Raw genomic sequence first — 14624 nt, 5'->3', positions numbered from 1 at the left:
CCTCCCGGGTTCACGCCATTCTCCTGCCTCAGCCTCCCGAGTAGCTGGGACTACAGGCGCCCGCCACCACGCCCGGCTAATTTTTTGTATTTTTAGTAGAGACGGGGTTTCACTGTGTTAGCCAGGATGGTCTCGATCTCCTGACCTCATGATCCGCCCGCCTCGGCTTCCCAAAGTGCTGGGATTACAGGCGTGAGCCACCGCGCCCGGCCTCTAATGCAACTTCTACCACAAAGTCCTTCCCAGGCTCCCAAAGTTGTCCTGCCTCCCGCCTTTGAATCCTTGTGGCAATAACACTTCTTTTGCCCTCTCTTGGGTTTCAGATATTGGCATATTTCTCTTTTCCGTGTTACTAAACATGAAGCTCACTGTGACTGTGGGCTGTGTCTCACTTCTTTCTGCATTTCTCAGGGTGCCTGGCACACAGGCTGGAGATGGGAACACCCAGCTGATTGCATTGGACCCTGCTTGGGTTATCTCTGACGTGAGGCTGAGAGTCTTCATCATCCAGTTTTGGACATCACAATCTCAATTTTTATTTTTTGAGACGGAGTCTTGCTCTGTTGCCCAGGTTGGAGTGCAGTGGTGTGATCTTGGCTCACTGCAACCTCCGCCTCCCAGATTCAAGCGATTCTCCTGCCTCAGCCTCTGGAGTAGCTGGGATTACAGGCACCCACCACCATGTCTGGCTAAGTTTTGTAATTTTAGTAGAGACAGCATTTCGCCATGTTGGCCGGGCTGGTCTCTAACGCCTGACCTCAGGTGATCCACCCGCCTCGGCTTCCCAAAGTGCTGGGATTACAGGAGTGAGCCACTGCGCCCAGTCCGCAACCTCAATTTGATCCCACAGACAAATCCCAGAAGGATGAAAACAAGTTTGAATCATCTTCCTACTGCCTTGCTTGGGTCACATCATCATCATGATATGATTCCCCTCTGGGAGTCCTGGCTCAGAGTGGTGCTGCTAGAATAATTTTGAGGGCAGAAGCTGGGCGAGACAGGGAACACACAGCCCACTGCTGGTCTTCTGAATGGGAAGTTCTGGCTTTTCACAGTAACTGTGAATGTCTATAACTAACTCATGTTTACTTTTGCTGAGGTTAGTTTCAATCACTGGCACTTTCATGCTCGTGTGTACAAGGGTGGGAATGGGTCATCTAGCTAGTTCAGTTCTGTTCATTTATTCAACAACCAACAAGAGCCTTCTACAGACTGGGCCCTGTGCTTGGAACTGAGGATGATAATAAACCAGATAGATATGGCCCTTGAACTCATGGGGCTACATTCTAAGGAGGAGACAGACAACAAGAAAACAACTACAGGCCAGGTGCGGTGGCTCACACCTGTGATCCTAGCACTTTGAGGTGGGCATATTGCCTCAGCTGAGGAGTTCGAGACTAGCCTGGGCAACATGGCAAAACTCCATCTCTACTAAAATACAAAAAATTAGCTGGGCATGATGGTGCACGCCTGTAATCCCAGCTACTCAGGAGGCTGAGGCATGAGAATCACTTGAACCCGGGAGGCAGAGGTTGTAGTGAGCTGAGATCATGCCACTGCACTCTAGCCTGGGAAGAAAACAACTACGGTTTCAGCTTGAGAGAGGCGTTATGAAGCAAAGAATCAGGGCGCTGTGAGAAGACACAGTGGGAAAGCACTGGAAACAGTGGATACCCCAGGAAGGGAGATGGAGGATGAGAAGGTGCTGCCCAGGCAACAGACGAGGGAGAGACTTCCCAGTCCAGAGGCCTACAGTGGGAAAGAGGCAGGTAGCTGGAGGAGCTTTCAGAAGGCCTGTGTGGCTGAAGCACAGTAAGCTGGGCAGGGGCAGGGCTGGAAGAGGCTGCAGTCAGACTGCGCAGAGCCCTTTGGGATGGGACGGGGGTTGGATGTTTTGGAGCATTTGGAGCAGGGCACTAACAGAACAGACTCCAGCAGACAACCTAACATCTGCCCTCCCTGCAGCTCTGTGCTCTGCTTATCACTTCTGTAAGCAGTAATACTTACAAAGGGATAAAAACCTTATTTCTTTATGGAGAAAGATTTCCCATAATGGAAGCAAAGAGAAAGCTAAGAGGCATAAGAAAGTGATAGTTCTAGGCTAGGTATGGTGGCTCATGCCTGTGATCCCAGCACTCCTGAGGTGGGAGGATGGCTTGAGTCCAGCAGTTTGAGACCAGCCTAGGAAATGTAGCAAGACTCTGCCTCTACAAAAAATAAGAAATATTAGCCAGGGATGGTGGCAAGCGCCTGTAGTCCCAGCTACTTGGAAGACTGAGATGGGAAAATCGCCTGAGCCCAGAAGTCAAGGCTGCAGTGAGCTGTAATTGCTCACTGGGTGACAGAGTGAGACCCTGTCTTAAGAAAAACAAAGAAAGTAATGGTTCTTGGGCAAAAGTTTTATGGGGAAACTAAACAGTAGAAGAGGCATTTGTAAATTCAGGGAAGCTTAAAGGTCTTGGGATGTAAAAGTCAAAGGTCTCTTGTGGATCAGGGTTTCTCAGCTTGGGCCCTGTGGAAATTTGGGGGCCAGGTCTTTTTTCATGATAGGGGCCTGTCCTGTGCATTGTAGGATGTTTAGTAACATCCCTGGCCTTTGTCCACTAGGTGCCAGTAACAACCTCTCTCCAACCATTAGTGTCCTGACAATCAAAAATGCCTCTAGACACTGCCTACTGTCCTCTGAGGGGCAGAATCACCACTAGTTGACAACCACTGCTGTAGAGGTACAACGAAATAAGCATGCTCCCAAAAGAAACTTATGGACCTTTAAGAACTTTACAAAGAAATGAATGAAGAGAGAAACTACAGCTGAGAGCAGAAATGGGTAACTGCAGTTGTCTTGCTTTGTTGCAATTTTTTCAGTTCCAAAGCAAGCCCTGTGTGTTTAGTGGGCGCTCAGGGAATCCTACGGGGTAATGTAGGACTTCTCTGCTTTCTGAGGACTGCGGCAGTCCTGGTAAGCATTCAATCCTCTTTACCTTCTGTAAAGGTAATCAGTGAGGGCCAATCACAAGGAGCAGACATAGAGGCAGGAAGCAAATCTGGGCTGAGCCACTGGCTGGGTCAGGAGGGGTTGTGGGGAAGGAAGAGAAGGGAGACCTTCTCTTCTGTTGGTCGTGGGACGGTTCTGTGGGCCAGACTCTGGGAAGTAGTGGCAGAAAGCTGAGGAACAGGCTCTACTGCAGTCTCGATAATGAAGACCAATACATGCGTCCTAAACTGAGTTACCTCCAATTCTCACCTCTTCCTCTGTGGCTGCACTGGAGGAGGCACAGGCACCGCTCCTTGGGACTGCTGGCCTGCTCTCCTATGCTCTAGAGAGCTCAGTGCAGCATCCCACATGCCTCACCTCCACCCAGCAGCCTCACTCATGACCTGCATGGGGCAGACGTCACCAGTATCTTTCAACAGCTTCCCCTCTGACAGTTGTCAAAGGAAACAGAAGGCAGCAAAGATGCGGAAGCAATGACTAGGATTTCAGGGTGTGAAACAAGCACTCTCTCCTTCGAAAGCAACCACAACAATCTTGAGCAGGAACCAGCAGGCAGAGGCACCCTCAGTGGCTGACCCTTCTGTCGGGCGTGACCTACGGCATCCTGTATTTTGATCACACGACAACCACTTCAGTTCTGTGTCACTCCTGGTCCTCATAAATGGAGAAACAGACATGCCTGTCCTGAGATCCCTTACGGGGACATGTACCTGTCTGAACCATGTTCCTGGGTTCAGCACTATCCTTGAGAGAGTGGGACATGTGAGCCACCTAGGTGGCTCATCTACTTGTTACAAATATTTTAGGCAGAACAATTCAAGCTAAAGCGAACATCCTTGGAACTCCTGAAGGGGAAAAGAACTCAAAATGAATGGGCAATAAAGAACTAAGGAGAGGCTTTGTCTTGTAAATGACCATGGGCTGAAGCACACGTATGAATTACATGCCCCGTTTCTTGGTTTCCCAAGGCAGCCAGAGCAGAGTTCTGTTCACATTGTCTTGAGCTGGGGCTTGCAGGGGTAGTCAGAGCAGCATCAGCAGCAAGTTAGTTCCACAGCTTATCTGAGCTCAGTGACAACAAACTCTTCTGGTCTTACAGAGGACCAAGAATTGTTCCAGGATGGGGGAGTGAAGGAACCCTTAGGAAGCAGGCGTCTTCTCCCCTCAGAACACTGACCACTATACCTCCTGTTTGATGCTACATCATCCCCACCCCACCCCACCTCCTCCCTACATCTCTCTTCACCAGCAGGATAAAAGAACACAAGCACTTGTTTATGGCCAATGCCCAGAGCTGGCCCTCTGGGCAACAAAGACCCTGAACGAAATAAAACACATAGGAGATGGAGAACAAAAAGGGGCAGAGGGCACTGAAGCTTGCGGGCCTAACTTCCTGATTTCCTGTGGGCACGTGACCTGTGAAAGGACCCCTTAAACAACTGGACATGCAAGAAATGGGGACATATCAAAGTGTTTTCCTTACAAAACTTAGTTACAGGGATGACTCATTTCCTTATCTTTAAGTTTACAGATGTTGTAAGAAAAAGCAGGAACTGTGGTGACTTTTATATTAATAGGCAGCATGGAGATTTCATCGCTGACAGCAGGAGGCTGAGAGCTGTTACATAATTCCACAAATGAGAGGGACACTATTCATTCCATTCCAGGGTTCATGAAAGACTTCCCCTGAGAGGCTGGGTGCAGTGGCGCACAGCTGTAATCCTAGCACTTTGGGAGGACAAGGCAGGTGGATCACCTGAGGTCAGGAATTCAAGACCAGCATGACCAACATGGTGAAACCCTGTCTCTACTAAATACAAAAAGTTAGCCAGGCGTGGTGGTGCAAGCCTGTAGTCCCAGCTACTTGAGAGGCTGGGGCAGGAGAATCGCTTGAACCCAGGAGGCGGAGGCTGTGAGCCGAGATTGCGCCATTGCACTCTAGCCTGGGCAACCAGAGTGAAACTCTGTCTTTAAAAAAAAAAAAAAAAAGGCCGGGCGCGGTGGCTCAAGCCTGTAATCCCAGCACTTTGGGAGGCCGAAACAGGTGGATCACGAGGTCAGGAGATAGAGACCATCCTGGCTAACACGGTGAAACCCCGTCTCTACTAAAAATACAAAAAAACTAGCCGGGCGTGGTGGCGGTGCCTGTAGTCCCAGCTACTAGGGAGGCTGAGGCAGGAGAATGGCGTGAACCCGGGAGGCGGAGCTTGCAGTGAGCCGAGATCGCGCCACTGCACTCCAGCCTGGGCGACAGAGCGAGACTCTGTCTCAAAAAAAAAAAAAACAAAAAACAAAAAAACAAAACAAAAAAACACTTCCCCTGAGAAATTACAGAGGTGAAGGGTGAAGAAGGTTCCTTTACTGCCACACATGAATGGCACAGGCCCAATAGGAAGACTCTGGAATCAGGAAGGCTTTCTTCCAGCTGTGAAGGAAGTATCTCTAAGACACTTCCTTGTGGAGACACTTCCTTGTCCATCACACCACAATGCTAGTCTGTGAAGCTAGCAGAAAAAGACCAGGGATCCCCAGGCTAGGAAGCTATGTACAAGGCAGGGCAGCTGTTGAAGGCAGGTCAAGTTCTAGAAAGAAGACTCTTGCTACTTAGGGCAGTGCTGCTTTTGCCTGGGATAGTTGGTAACAACCTGAGTCAACCATCTGATTATTCCAACCCTCTGGCTACTTATCCAGACAAGATGGCCCTGTGATGTAACAACTATGACCAATTATACGTTACATAGAGAAGAGAAATTGAGTATGTGTTGGGGGCAGCGAGAGGTAACACAGACCTAAGACAGTGAAATCAATCATGCTAGCTGTTCTAATTGCAGAGTCCACCAAACTGTAATTAGAAGTCTTTGTATGCTTTCGCTGCTTCTTACGCCATCCAAGACTATAAAAGTTGTGCAATTTAAAATTCAGTAAAGATCAAAGTGGTTTCCAACTACTGAGATGAGCAAAACCCAGAGTCAACAGCTGTCAATCACTGTTCATCTGAAGGGCAGCACTGCAGGCAAGTGGTAGCCTGGAGATGAACATTATTTATTTATTTTTGAGACGGAGTTTCGCTCCTTTTGCCCAGGCTGGAGTGCAATGGCTCGATCTCAGCTCACTGCAACCTCCGCCTCCCGAGTTCACGTGATTCTCCTGCCTCAGCCTCCCGAGTAGCTGGGATTACAGGCACATGCCACTATGCCTGGCTAATTTTGTATTTTTAGTAGAGACAGGGTTTTACCATGTTGGCCAGGCTGGTCTTGAACTCCAGACCTCAGGACATCTGCCCACCTGGGCCTCAAAAAGTGCTGGGATTACAGGTGTGAGCCACCGCGCGCACCTCGCCCAGGATTAACATTACAAACAGCACGGCGATTTTGTTTGGTTTGACCACTCTGACAAACACCTTAAAAAGAGAATAAATCTGACTTACATTCTGAGCCACCAGAGTAGCCATGTAGCCGCTGCCCCATGGAACTCCCCCATCCTGCTTCCACCACTGTTTGCTCAAGCAGCAGCACTCACTAGTCCCATCCCCAGGAAGCAGTGTGCTTTTCTAGAAGCCAGGAACACTTCAGTGAGCAAAAGGTTCTATAAGTCACACTTACGTAGGAAGAATAGAGTTCCCCGGTCTCTGTAATTTCACCCGCCATTTCCAAAAGTGAGGAAGGGCTGGCAGCCGAGGTTCCTTAGGTGCAGGGGCGGCGGCTGCTGCAGCTCCTTAAAACAAAAGAGCGGAGTTCACCTGTCGGATGGACTGAGATAGGGGTGGGAGGAGGCTTGTAGACTTCCCCCACCACCTCTGGTTCTTTTATCACAGACACTTAGGGCCTCAGTATCTGTCACAAGACTCAACCCCGAGGGAGGGGTCACCCCGGATGACAGAAATCTGGACGATTTCTTCTAACTTTTCCCTTGCTGTGCATGGCACTGCTCTGTGCCCAGCACGGATGTTTTCAATGCTGCTCGGAGTGCAAGTGATTGAAGGGGCCTCTAAAGCCACTAAGTCTCACTCACCACAAGAGCCCCCTTTCCACGCTCTGGGGTGGTTATCCCCATTTAATTCCAGGAACCAGGAGCTCGCTACCACACAGGGGAGCCCAAGGAACTGTCTGCCGCCTCTGCCTAGGGCAGGGAGCTGGGGGCTTTCCTACATTACCCCTCCAACCCCACTCAAGGCCCTAAGGCCTTCTTTTCTTAACGGGACCTCCACTCCCTGGCCCAACCTAATCTCTTAGGGTTCCCCACCCTCAAAGCTCCCTCTTTTCTCAAGAGCCCCACTCCCAGCCTCTCCCTCTCTCTGCCTCCTGGAGGAGTCCCGAGTCTGATGCAGCCCCGCCCCGCCCCAACCTATCCCATCCCGTCCAGTCCTCTCTCGCCCGTCCCGACCCGACCCGACCCGACCCGACCCGACCCGACACCTGCAGCACAGCCAGCTCCGAAGCCACCACCTCCCGCCGGTAGGCTGCTGCCGGCGCCAGCTGTCCCGCACCAGCGTCCGCGGCGCGCATGCGTCCGCCCCGCAGCCCACCTTCTTCGGGCGCGCTGATTGGGCGTCTCGCGGGGGCGGGACCGGGATTGGGGCAAGGCGGCTGCCGTCAGCATGGCGGAAGTGGGCGGGGCGCGCTGTCACGCGCATGCGGGAGGGGCGGCAGCCGGTCGGGCCTGGGAGAGTGGCTGGTTGGAGGAGGTGGATCACCGCTTCTGCAGTGGACGACTTCGTCGGTGGTGGGTGGGTGTGAGCTTGGCAGTACCCGGGTCCGCGTGGTTGGAGGGTCGAGGAGAGTGGTCTAGAACGCCACTTAAAGGGGAGGGCCTGAGACTAAGCCCGCCTTACCCTGAAGTGGTCGGGGGCGGGGAGGAGGGAGTGGGCAGAGCCCTGTGGGGTGGTCGCCACGGTGAGGTTGGAAGCAGGTTTAAGGCAGGGCTGAAAGTTGACTCTGGGTTGGAATCCCTGGACTGGGGCAAGTAATGGGAGCTCTGGAGATAAGGCTTGGTACTTGGTGCTTGGGTTTGAGGAATCGAAGTTCTGGGGAGTGGACGGAAGGAACCGGCAGAAACGGAGCCCAGGCTTGGCCCCCTGGGGTGGGAGTCAAAGATTGTTTAATTATCCTTAACCAGCCCGGTTCTCTTTTTTGCAAGAATTTTTGGAGTCTGTATTCTCTGGAGTGTCTGGAAGGAAAGAATGACGTAAGTCAACTTAGCCCCAGCAGGAACGCCGGAGCGCCCACCCAAAGTTGGAGGAAATTCAGGGTCCTGAAGTTTTTGCTCTCCCTCTCTGCATGCAGGCTGCTACCATGAGGTTGAATCAGAACACCATGCTGCTGGGGAAGAAGGTGGTACTTGTACCCTACACCTCGGAGCATGTGCCCAGGTATCTTTCCTGCTTGACATAGGGCGCGTAGCAGCATCCAGAGCTATGTAAGGTACAGCCCCAGTCTCAGGGCTATTTCCCCTAAGAAGAAACATTGGTTGTGAGAAATAACTACATATGAGGGGGGAAAAAAAAGGCTGGGTGCCGTGGCTCACGCCTGTAATCCCAGGACTTTGGGAGGCTGTGGCAGGAGGATCGCTTGAGCCCAGGAGTTCGGGACCAGCTTGGGTAACATAGCGAGACCTCGTCTCTACAAAAAATATAAAAATTAGTCAGGCATGGTGGTGCACAGCTGTAGTCCCAGCTACTAGGGAGGCTGAGGTGGGAGGATTGCCTGAGCCTAGGAGCTGAAGACTGCGGTGAGCTGTGATTGCACCACTGTACTCCAGCCTGAGTGACAGAGCAAGAACCTGTCTCAAAAAAAAAAAAGCCGGCACAGTGGCTGGCACCTGTAACCCCAGCACTTTGGGAGGCTGAGGCGGGCGGATTATGAGGCCAGGAGTTCGAGACCAGCCTGGTCAACATGATGAAACGCCGTCTCTATTAAAAATACAAAAAATTAGCAAGACTTGGTGGCAGGCACCTGTAATCCCAGCTACTCGGGAGGCTGAGGCAGGAGAAATCGCTTGAACCAGGGAGTCGGAGGTTGCAGTGAGCCAAGATCACACTGCTGCACTCCAGTCTGGGCAACAGAGCGAGACTCCGTCTCAAAAAAAAAAAAAAAAAAAAAAAAGGCCGGGTGTCTCACTCCTGTAATCTCAGCACTTTGGGAGGCTGAGGCAGTTGGATCACGAGGTCAGGAGTTCGAGATCAGCCTGGCCAACATGATGAAACCCTGTCTTTAAGAAAACTCAAAAAACTTAGCTGGGCTTGGTAGCAGGCACCTGTAATCCCAGCTGCTTGGGAGGGTGAGGCAGGAGAATCGCTTGTACCGGGGAGGGGGAGGTTGCGGTGAGCCGAGATCACACCACTGCACTCCAGCCTGGATAACAGAGCAAGACTCTGTCTCAAAAAAAAAAAAAAAAAGAAAGAAAAGAAAAAAGGCTGGGCGCAGTGGCTCAGGCCTGTAATCCCAGCACGAGAGGCTGAGGTGGGCAGATCACAAGGTCAGGAGATTGAGACCATCCTGGCTAATACGGTGAAACCACGTCTCTACTAAAAATATTAAAAAATTAGCTGGGCATGGTGGCGGGCACCTGTAGTCCCTAATACTTGGGAGGCTGAGGCAGGAGAATGGCATGAACCCAGGAGGCGGAGCTTGCAGTGAGCCAAGATCGCGCCACTGCACTCCAGCCTGGGTGATGGAGACTCCATCTCAGAAAAAAAAAAAAAAAAAAGAGACCAGCCTGACCAACATGGAGAAACCCCGTCTCTACTAAAAATACAAAAACATTAGCTGGGTGTGGTGGCACATGCCTATGATCCCTGGGCAACAAGAGTGAAACTCCGTCTCAAAAAAAAAAAAAAATAAAATAAAATAAAAAAAATAGCAGAAGCTGGGGACTGTGACTTCCTTGGAAGGAGCTGCCCATCCTCTTCCCTTTCTTTCTCTCAGCTTTCTTTTTGGCCTTTCAGCAAGGAATTGCTTTATGTAAACTAAAATGTGTAAGAAAAAGAAATTGTCTTTTCACCTTATCATAAATTAGTGATGTTTCCCTGGTGCCAGGGATTATGTTCAGTTCTTGGAGACTTAATGTTAGCTTGTCCTTAAACTCTGAGCTGATGAGTTGTGATATCTGCCATTCGAAAGGCCAGGACTGAGTCCTGATGGGATTCCTGTGGGGGCAGTTGGCACATGGCTGGTAGATTGGGATAGGGGTGCTGTAGTTGGGTATTCTCTACTTGTAGTGTTCGGTTTGAGGGTTCCTGGTGCCCTAACTTTGTGGGGATCTGTCCAGCCGCCTTTGTTGAGGTCAGCTTGCCATATACTTCCCCTTCTGGAATTTGAAGAATGTTTGGTTTCAGACTGCTCCTCCACACTGATCCGAGACAGGATAGGAAGTTGGACAGATAGAACTGACTCCTCCTGCTGTTCTCGTGTAAGACTAGCTTGCTTCTGGGTCTTGTGCCTGTGGCCCCTGCCTTAGGAGCAGTCATAACCCTTTGGGTCTTCTTTGAGCCCTATGTTAGCCCTGTGGGGTTCTGGACCCTCACATTATAAGGTGTCAGACATATGCCTCTGAATGAGTCCTCCATGTCTAAGGTCACCCCTCTGTCCCAGCAGGTATCACGAGTGGATGAAATCAGAGGAGCTGCAGCGTTTGACAGCCTCAGAGCCACTGACCCTGGAGCAGGAGTATGCCATGCAGCGCAGCTGGCGGGAAGATGCAGACAGTGAGGAGTGCCCCCCACTCCCCCTAGCCCTGGTACTGGGAGGGCTGATCCACAGTCAGTCTCCAGGTTCCCTCCCTTTCCCAGTCCCGGCTACAGAAGTTTTGTGAAAAGCCTGAAAGGTGCTGGAACTCCTGTATTCTCATGCCCCTGAAGCCAGTCCCTGTGGCTGACCCTTCTGTCCTCTTCCCCACGCACTGCGTTGGGCTTGGAAGGATTTAGAGAAAGTAGAGCATCTGGGGCTCTGGCTGTAAATTTCCACCCTGCCCCTCACATCCCTCACCACAGCCTAGTGTGGTGACCGTGCTCCTCTGTCTTCCCTGCTGTCTTAGAATTTGGTTGCTGGTTGGAGAGGCTTTTTCTGTAGGAGGCAGATTTGGAGTTTTGTAATGAGCTGAAGGAAGCTCTGGGACCCCCTCTTCTCCTGGCAGACTCAGAGATGCTGGTCTGCAGTGCTCTGGTTTGGGTAGGAATACCATCCTCTCTTCTCTCCTCTGGGAAGTGTGTGTGATAGCCCTGTCACCTCCTCCTCAGAGTGTACCTTCATTGTGCTGGATGCCGAGAAGTGGCAGGCCCAGCCAGGCGCCACCGAAGAGAGTTGCATGGTGGGAGATGTGAACCTCTTCCTCACAGATCTAGAAGACCCCACCTTGGGGGAGATCGAGGTCATGATTGCAGGTTTGTTTCACCTAGCCCTGCCTTCCCCCAACTCTTGGCTGTCAGATATGCTGACCCTGAGCCTGCAGAGGCCGCATAGGGTGGGCACTCACAGGGCTCACTGGGAGGCTCCATGTTGGTGAGCCCAGGGCCTGGCTGGGCAGCCTGCCCACCTAGCCCCCCTCAGCCTGGTGGTACACCCCCAGGCACATCACTTTACTCCTTGTACTTAGGCGTGAACTTAACCCTTGGTATGGGGTAGATTCAAGGATGGTCAGTCCCATACTTGGGGTGGGCTTGGGGACCCTCAGAAAATAAATGGTCTTCTCTGGAGCATCTTATCATATTACAGGGGGAGGCCCTCCTGTTTCTGCTCCTTCTTGGTCCTCAGTTTCCCCCAGGTGGCTACTGACTATCCCTGTGAGGCAGCATACTGACTCCATGAGGTAAAGGAGTCAGCTTTGAAGTCAAATTGCTGGGTTGCAAGCTGTGAGGCCTTTCGCACTTCTCTGTGCTTGTTTCCTCGTCTGCAGAATGGTAATGATAGTAGCAACTTCAGAGTTGTTGAGAATTAGATGGTGTCTGTCAAGTGCCCACACTGGAGCCTGGCACATAGCATCAGTGCCACTCCTGTTGTTTCTCCTAGAGCCCAGCTGCAGGGGTAAGGGCCTTGGCACTGAGGCCGTTCTCGCGATGCTGTCTTATGGTAAGAAAGTGTGAGCAGACAATGCGGGAAGTGGCTAGGCCCCACGTGAACCTTGTTCAGGTCTGAGGGTTGGGGGCAGGTGAAGGTTCCTCCTCTGCAGCTTGGGACAGGAGGGGTGGGGATAGGCGCCTCCTTACTTGCCCCTCTCTCATCTCTGCGAGGAATGACCACACTGGGTCTGACCAAGTTTGAGGCTAAAATTGGGCAAGGAAATGAACCAAGCATCCGGATGTTCCAGAAACTTCACTTTGAGCAGGTAAGGATGTCCTTGGGCGGAGTGGGGCCTAGACCTGGGCGGTGGGCCTGGTGGTGTTAATACTGTAACTTAGCAGGCTTTGTTCTCTCTGGCTCACGTAGGTAGCTGCGAGCAGCGTTTTTCAGGAAGTGACCCTCCGACTGACAGTGAGTGAGTCCGAGCATCAGTGGCTTCTGGAGCAGACCAGCCACGTGGAAGAGAAGCCTTACAGAGATGGGTCGGCAGAGCCCTGCTGATGGCTGGGCCTTGTGGGCAGCCACCCTTTGTGAGCAGGGTGTTGGGCCCACGCACTTCAAAGACCAGAGCCCTGCACTGGGAGAGTGCTCCTGGCCCAGCCCCAGGCTGGGAATCACCTTTCGGGGCCCTTCAGACTGTGGCGGGGCTTGCTGTGGCCTCCCTCCAGCTGGCGGTGTGGCTGAGCAGACTCCAGGGCCAGGGCCAGGGCCAGGGCCAGTTCTCTTCTCCCCTCCTGGCCAAAGCCAGACCCAGACTCTACGAAACTGGCATGGAGGGCAGGAATCCATGGGAGATGTTGGGATGAAGGTGGGAGCTGGAGGTGCAGGGGTACCTGGAGCATGGATGGGAGTGGAGAGACCTTTCTCCTTGGAGGCCAGAGGTGCTGCCCTGGCTGGGAGTGAAGCTCCAAGCATGGCCAGCTTTCCTAGTTTTCCCATTTAGTCTGTATCAAGAGCTACCAGGAGGCCCAGCCTCCGTGTCTACTCAAGGGCAGCTTGGTCCTCTTGTCCTGCAGAAGCAGGCTGCTGTGACCCTGGGAGCTTGACCCGGGAACAGCAGGTGGTCCAGAGAGAGTGTGGCCTGGCCCCTCAACCCAGCGTCCCTCCTCCTGTCTCCTGGAGCCAGTCTTGACTTTAAAGGCATTAGTGTTGGATACAGCTCCTTGTGGCCGGAGAACACCCCTCTGTTGATGAAGCTCAGGGTGCACTGAGGAAGCAGAGGCCCCTCGGGGTGCCCTCCTGAAGACAGCGTCAGGCCATCAGCTATGTCCTTCTGGTGCTCTCACATCTGCTTTTCACCCTGCACCTCTAGGAGCAGCTGCACCTGACTGGCCACGTGGGGGCAGTGGAGGCACAAGCTCAGGGTGGCCGGGCTACCTGGCACCCACGGCTTACAAAGTAGAGCTGGCCCAGTCTCCCTCCACCTGAAGGGGGCACTCTGACTCCTAACAGTCTTCCATGCCCTGCCATCATCTGGGGTGGCTGTCAAGAAAGGCCGGGCATGCTTTCAAAACACAACCACAGGAGGCTTGCAGGGTATTTTCCAGGCGGGGAAACAGTCTTAAGTAAGGTGACTTGCCTAAGGCCTCCGAACCCCCTTGATCCTGGAGTCTCACACCAGACTGCATGTGAAAAACTGAAACTGAAAACATGCCTCAGTATAAAACGAACATCATAAAATGAACGTGTTGTTTGCTGTGGCTCCCTTCGTTCCACGTGTACCTCAGCAATGGGAGTTCCCTCCAGGCCACCCATTCCTTCCACCAGTCTTCAGGTTAATGAAGAGTCAAAGGTCCCCCAGGGCTTCCCCATCTGGCAGATGAGGTAGGGAGGGGCCCCTCCACAACCCCTGTCAGGGGGAATCTGTCAGGGGTCAAAGGGTAGAAGCAAGGGTGGGGTGGGGACAGGTCAGCTGAACAGGGTGCTGTTGTGATAAGGGTTTTGGATGGTTCCTCTAACAAGGAACAGATGGCCAGATAGTGACTGGTCTGCGGACACGGCCCACTCCCTGATTCCAGATCTTCCTGCTTTACTCACTCCCCTCTGCCCAGAGCCTGTCTTCTGAGAAGTGTCCTTTGGGTTGGGTGGAGACTAGCCTGGGGGCACCTTCCTTCTGAGCACCTGCCTGGAACTTCTCCGCCCTGCAGCCTAGCTCTTGCAGGCCACCTTCCCAGACCTCCACATCAGGCTTCAGGTGCCAAAGGTATCAGGGACCTGGGTCTTTTGTTGGGGATAGGGCATTTCGCCCTTGAAAAGTCCCTTCCACCCCACCTAGCCACACAGCATGTCCCAGGGCTCAGTGGACCGGTTTGTTTTCCCCTGGCACTGGACACTTGCCCTCCAATCAGGTCACAATGGCCAGATAAGATAGAGGATCTGGCACCAGCCCAGCCTGCCCCTGGGAATCCTGCACCCACTGGCTGTAGGCAGAAAGAGTAAAGCCAAGTCCTTACATTCCAAACCCAGCTCCATCCTGGGACACACTTTCCACGCTTCTGGAATTACAGGAACCTCCCAGAGTCCTCTGAGCATGTCTGAGCTCCCACTTCCTCTGGTAAATGTCCCTATTAGTCAAG

At 52.5% G+C, this 14624-nt stretch overlaps 2 protein-coding genes across 9 annotated transcripts in view; one reads left to right on the top strand and one right to left on the bottom strand.

Moving 5' to 3' along the window:
- Positions 1 to 7499, bottom strand: part of LOC105469136 (transmembrane protein 104) — a 62930-nt gene extending 55431 nt beyond the window's left edge. For both annotated transcript variants that reach the window (XM_011719765.3, XM_011719766.3), the window contains exons 1-2: positions 7411 to 7499; positions 6598 to 6709 (exon numbers count right to left, since the gene is read on the bottom strand). In XM_011719765.3, coding sequence (XP_011718067.1) covers positions 6598 to 6642 — 45 coding nt within the window. In that variant the 5' untranslated portion in view covers positions 6643 to 6709; positions 7411 to 7499. The remainder of the gene's footprint in view (positions 1 to 6597; positions 6710 to 7410) is intronic.
- Positions 7500 to 7602: 103 nt separating this feature from the next.
- Positions 7603 to 13732, top strand: LOC105469135 (N-acetyltransferase 9). 7 transcript variants are annotated; one of them, XM_011719762.3, is made up of 8 exons: positions 7603 to 7721; positions 8132 to 8179; positions 8278 to 8363; positions 10585 to 10697; positions 11229 to 11372; positions 11998 to 12057; positions 12219 to 12313; positions 12415 to 13732. In XM_011719762.3, the coding sequence occupies exons 3-8, from the start codon at positions 8287 to 8289 to the stop codon at positions 12547 to 12549; spliced, it is 624 nt and encodes a 207-aa protein (XP_011718064.2). In that variant the 5' UTR covers positions 7603 to 7721; positions 8132 to 8179; positions 8278 to 8286; the 3' UTR covers positions 12550 to 13732. The 7 variants fall into 7 exon arrangements, 6 of the variants coding, with proteins under 6 accessions (XP_011718064.2, XP_011718066.2, XP_070939643.1 ...); XM_011719764.3 differs by having other exon boundaries at positions 7646 to 7717; XM_024788908.2 differs by lacking the exon at positions 7603 to 7721 and having other exon boundaries at positions 7755 to 8179.
- Positions 13733 to 14624: the final 892 nt, after the last annotated feature.

This window comes from Macaca nemestrina, chromosome 17, assembly GCF_043159975.1.
Source record: "Macaca nemestrina isolate mMacNem1 chromosome 17, mMacNem.hap1, whole genome shotgun sequence".
Classification (NCBI taxonomy): domain Eukaryota; kingdom Metazoa; phylum Chordata; class Mammalia; order Primates; family Cercopithecidae; genus Macaca; species Macaca nemestrina.
The sequence above is the reverse complement of the archived record's forward strand: the minus strand, read 5'-3'. Positions and strand labels throughout refer to the sequence as shown.

Excerpts from the sequence above, each read along its gene's own strand:
- LOC105469135 (XM_024788908.2), top strand. The coding sequence starts at position 7,961 with ATGGGAGCTCTGGAGATAAGGCTTGGTACTTGGTGCTTGGGTTTGAGG. Across the intron at positions 11,373-11,997 it reads GATCGAGGTCATGATTGCAG|AGCCCAGCTGCAGGGGTAAG; the intron begins GTTTGTTTCACC and ends TGTTTCTCCTAG. Across the intron at positions 12,058-12,218 it reads TCTCGCGATGCTGTCTTATG|GAATGACCACACTGGGTCTG; the intron begins GTAAGAAAGTGT and ends CATCTCTGCGAG.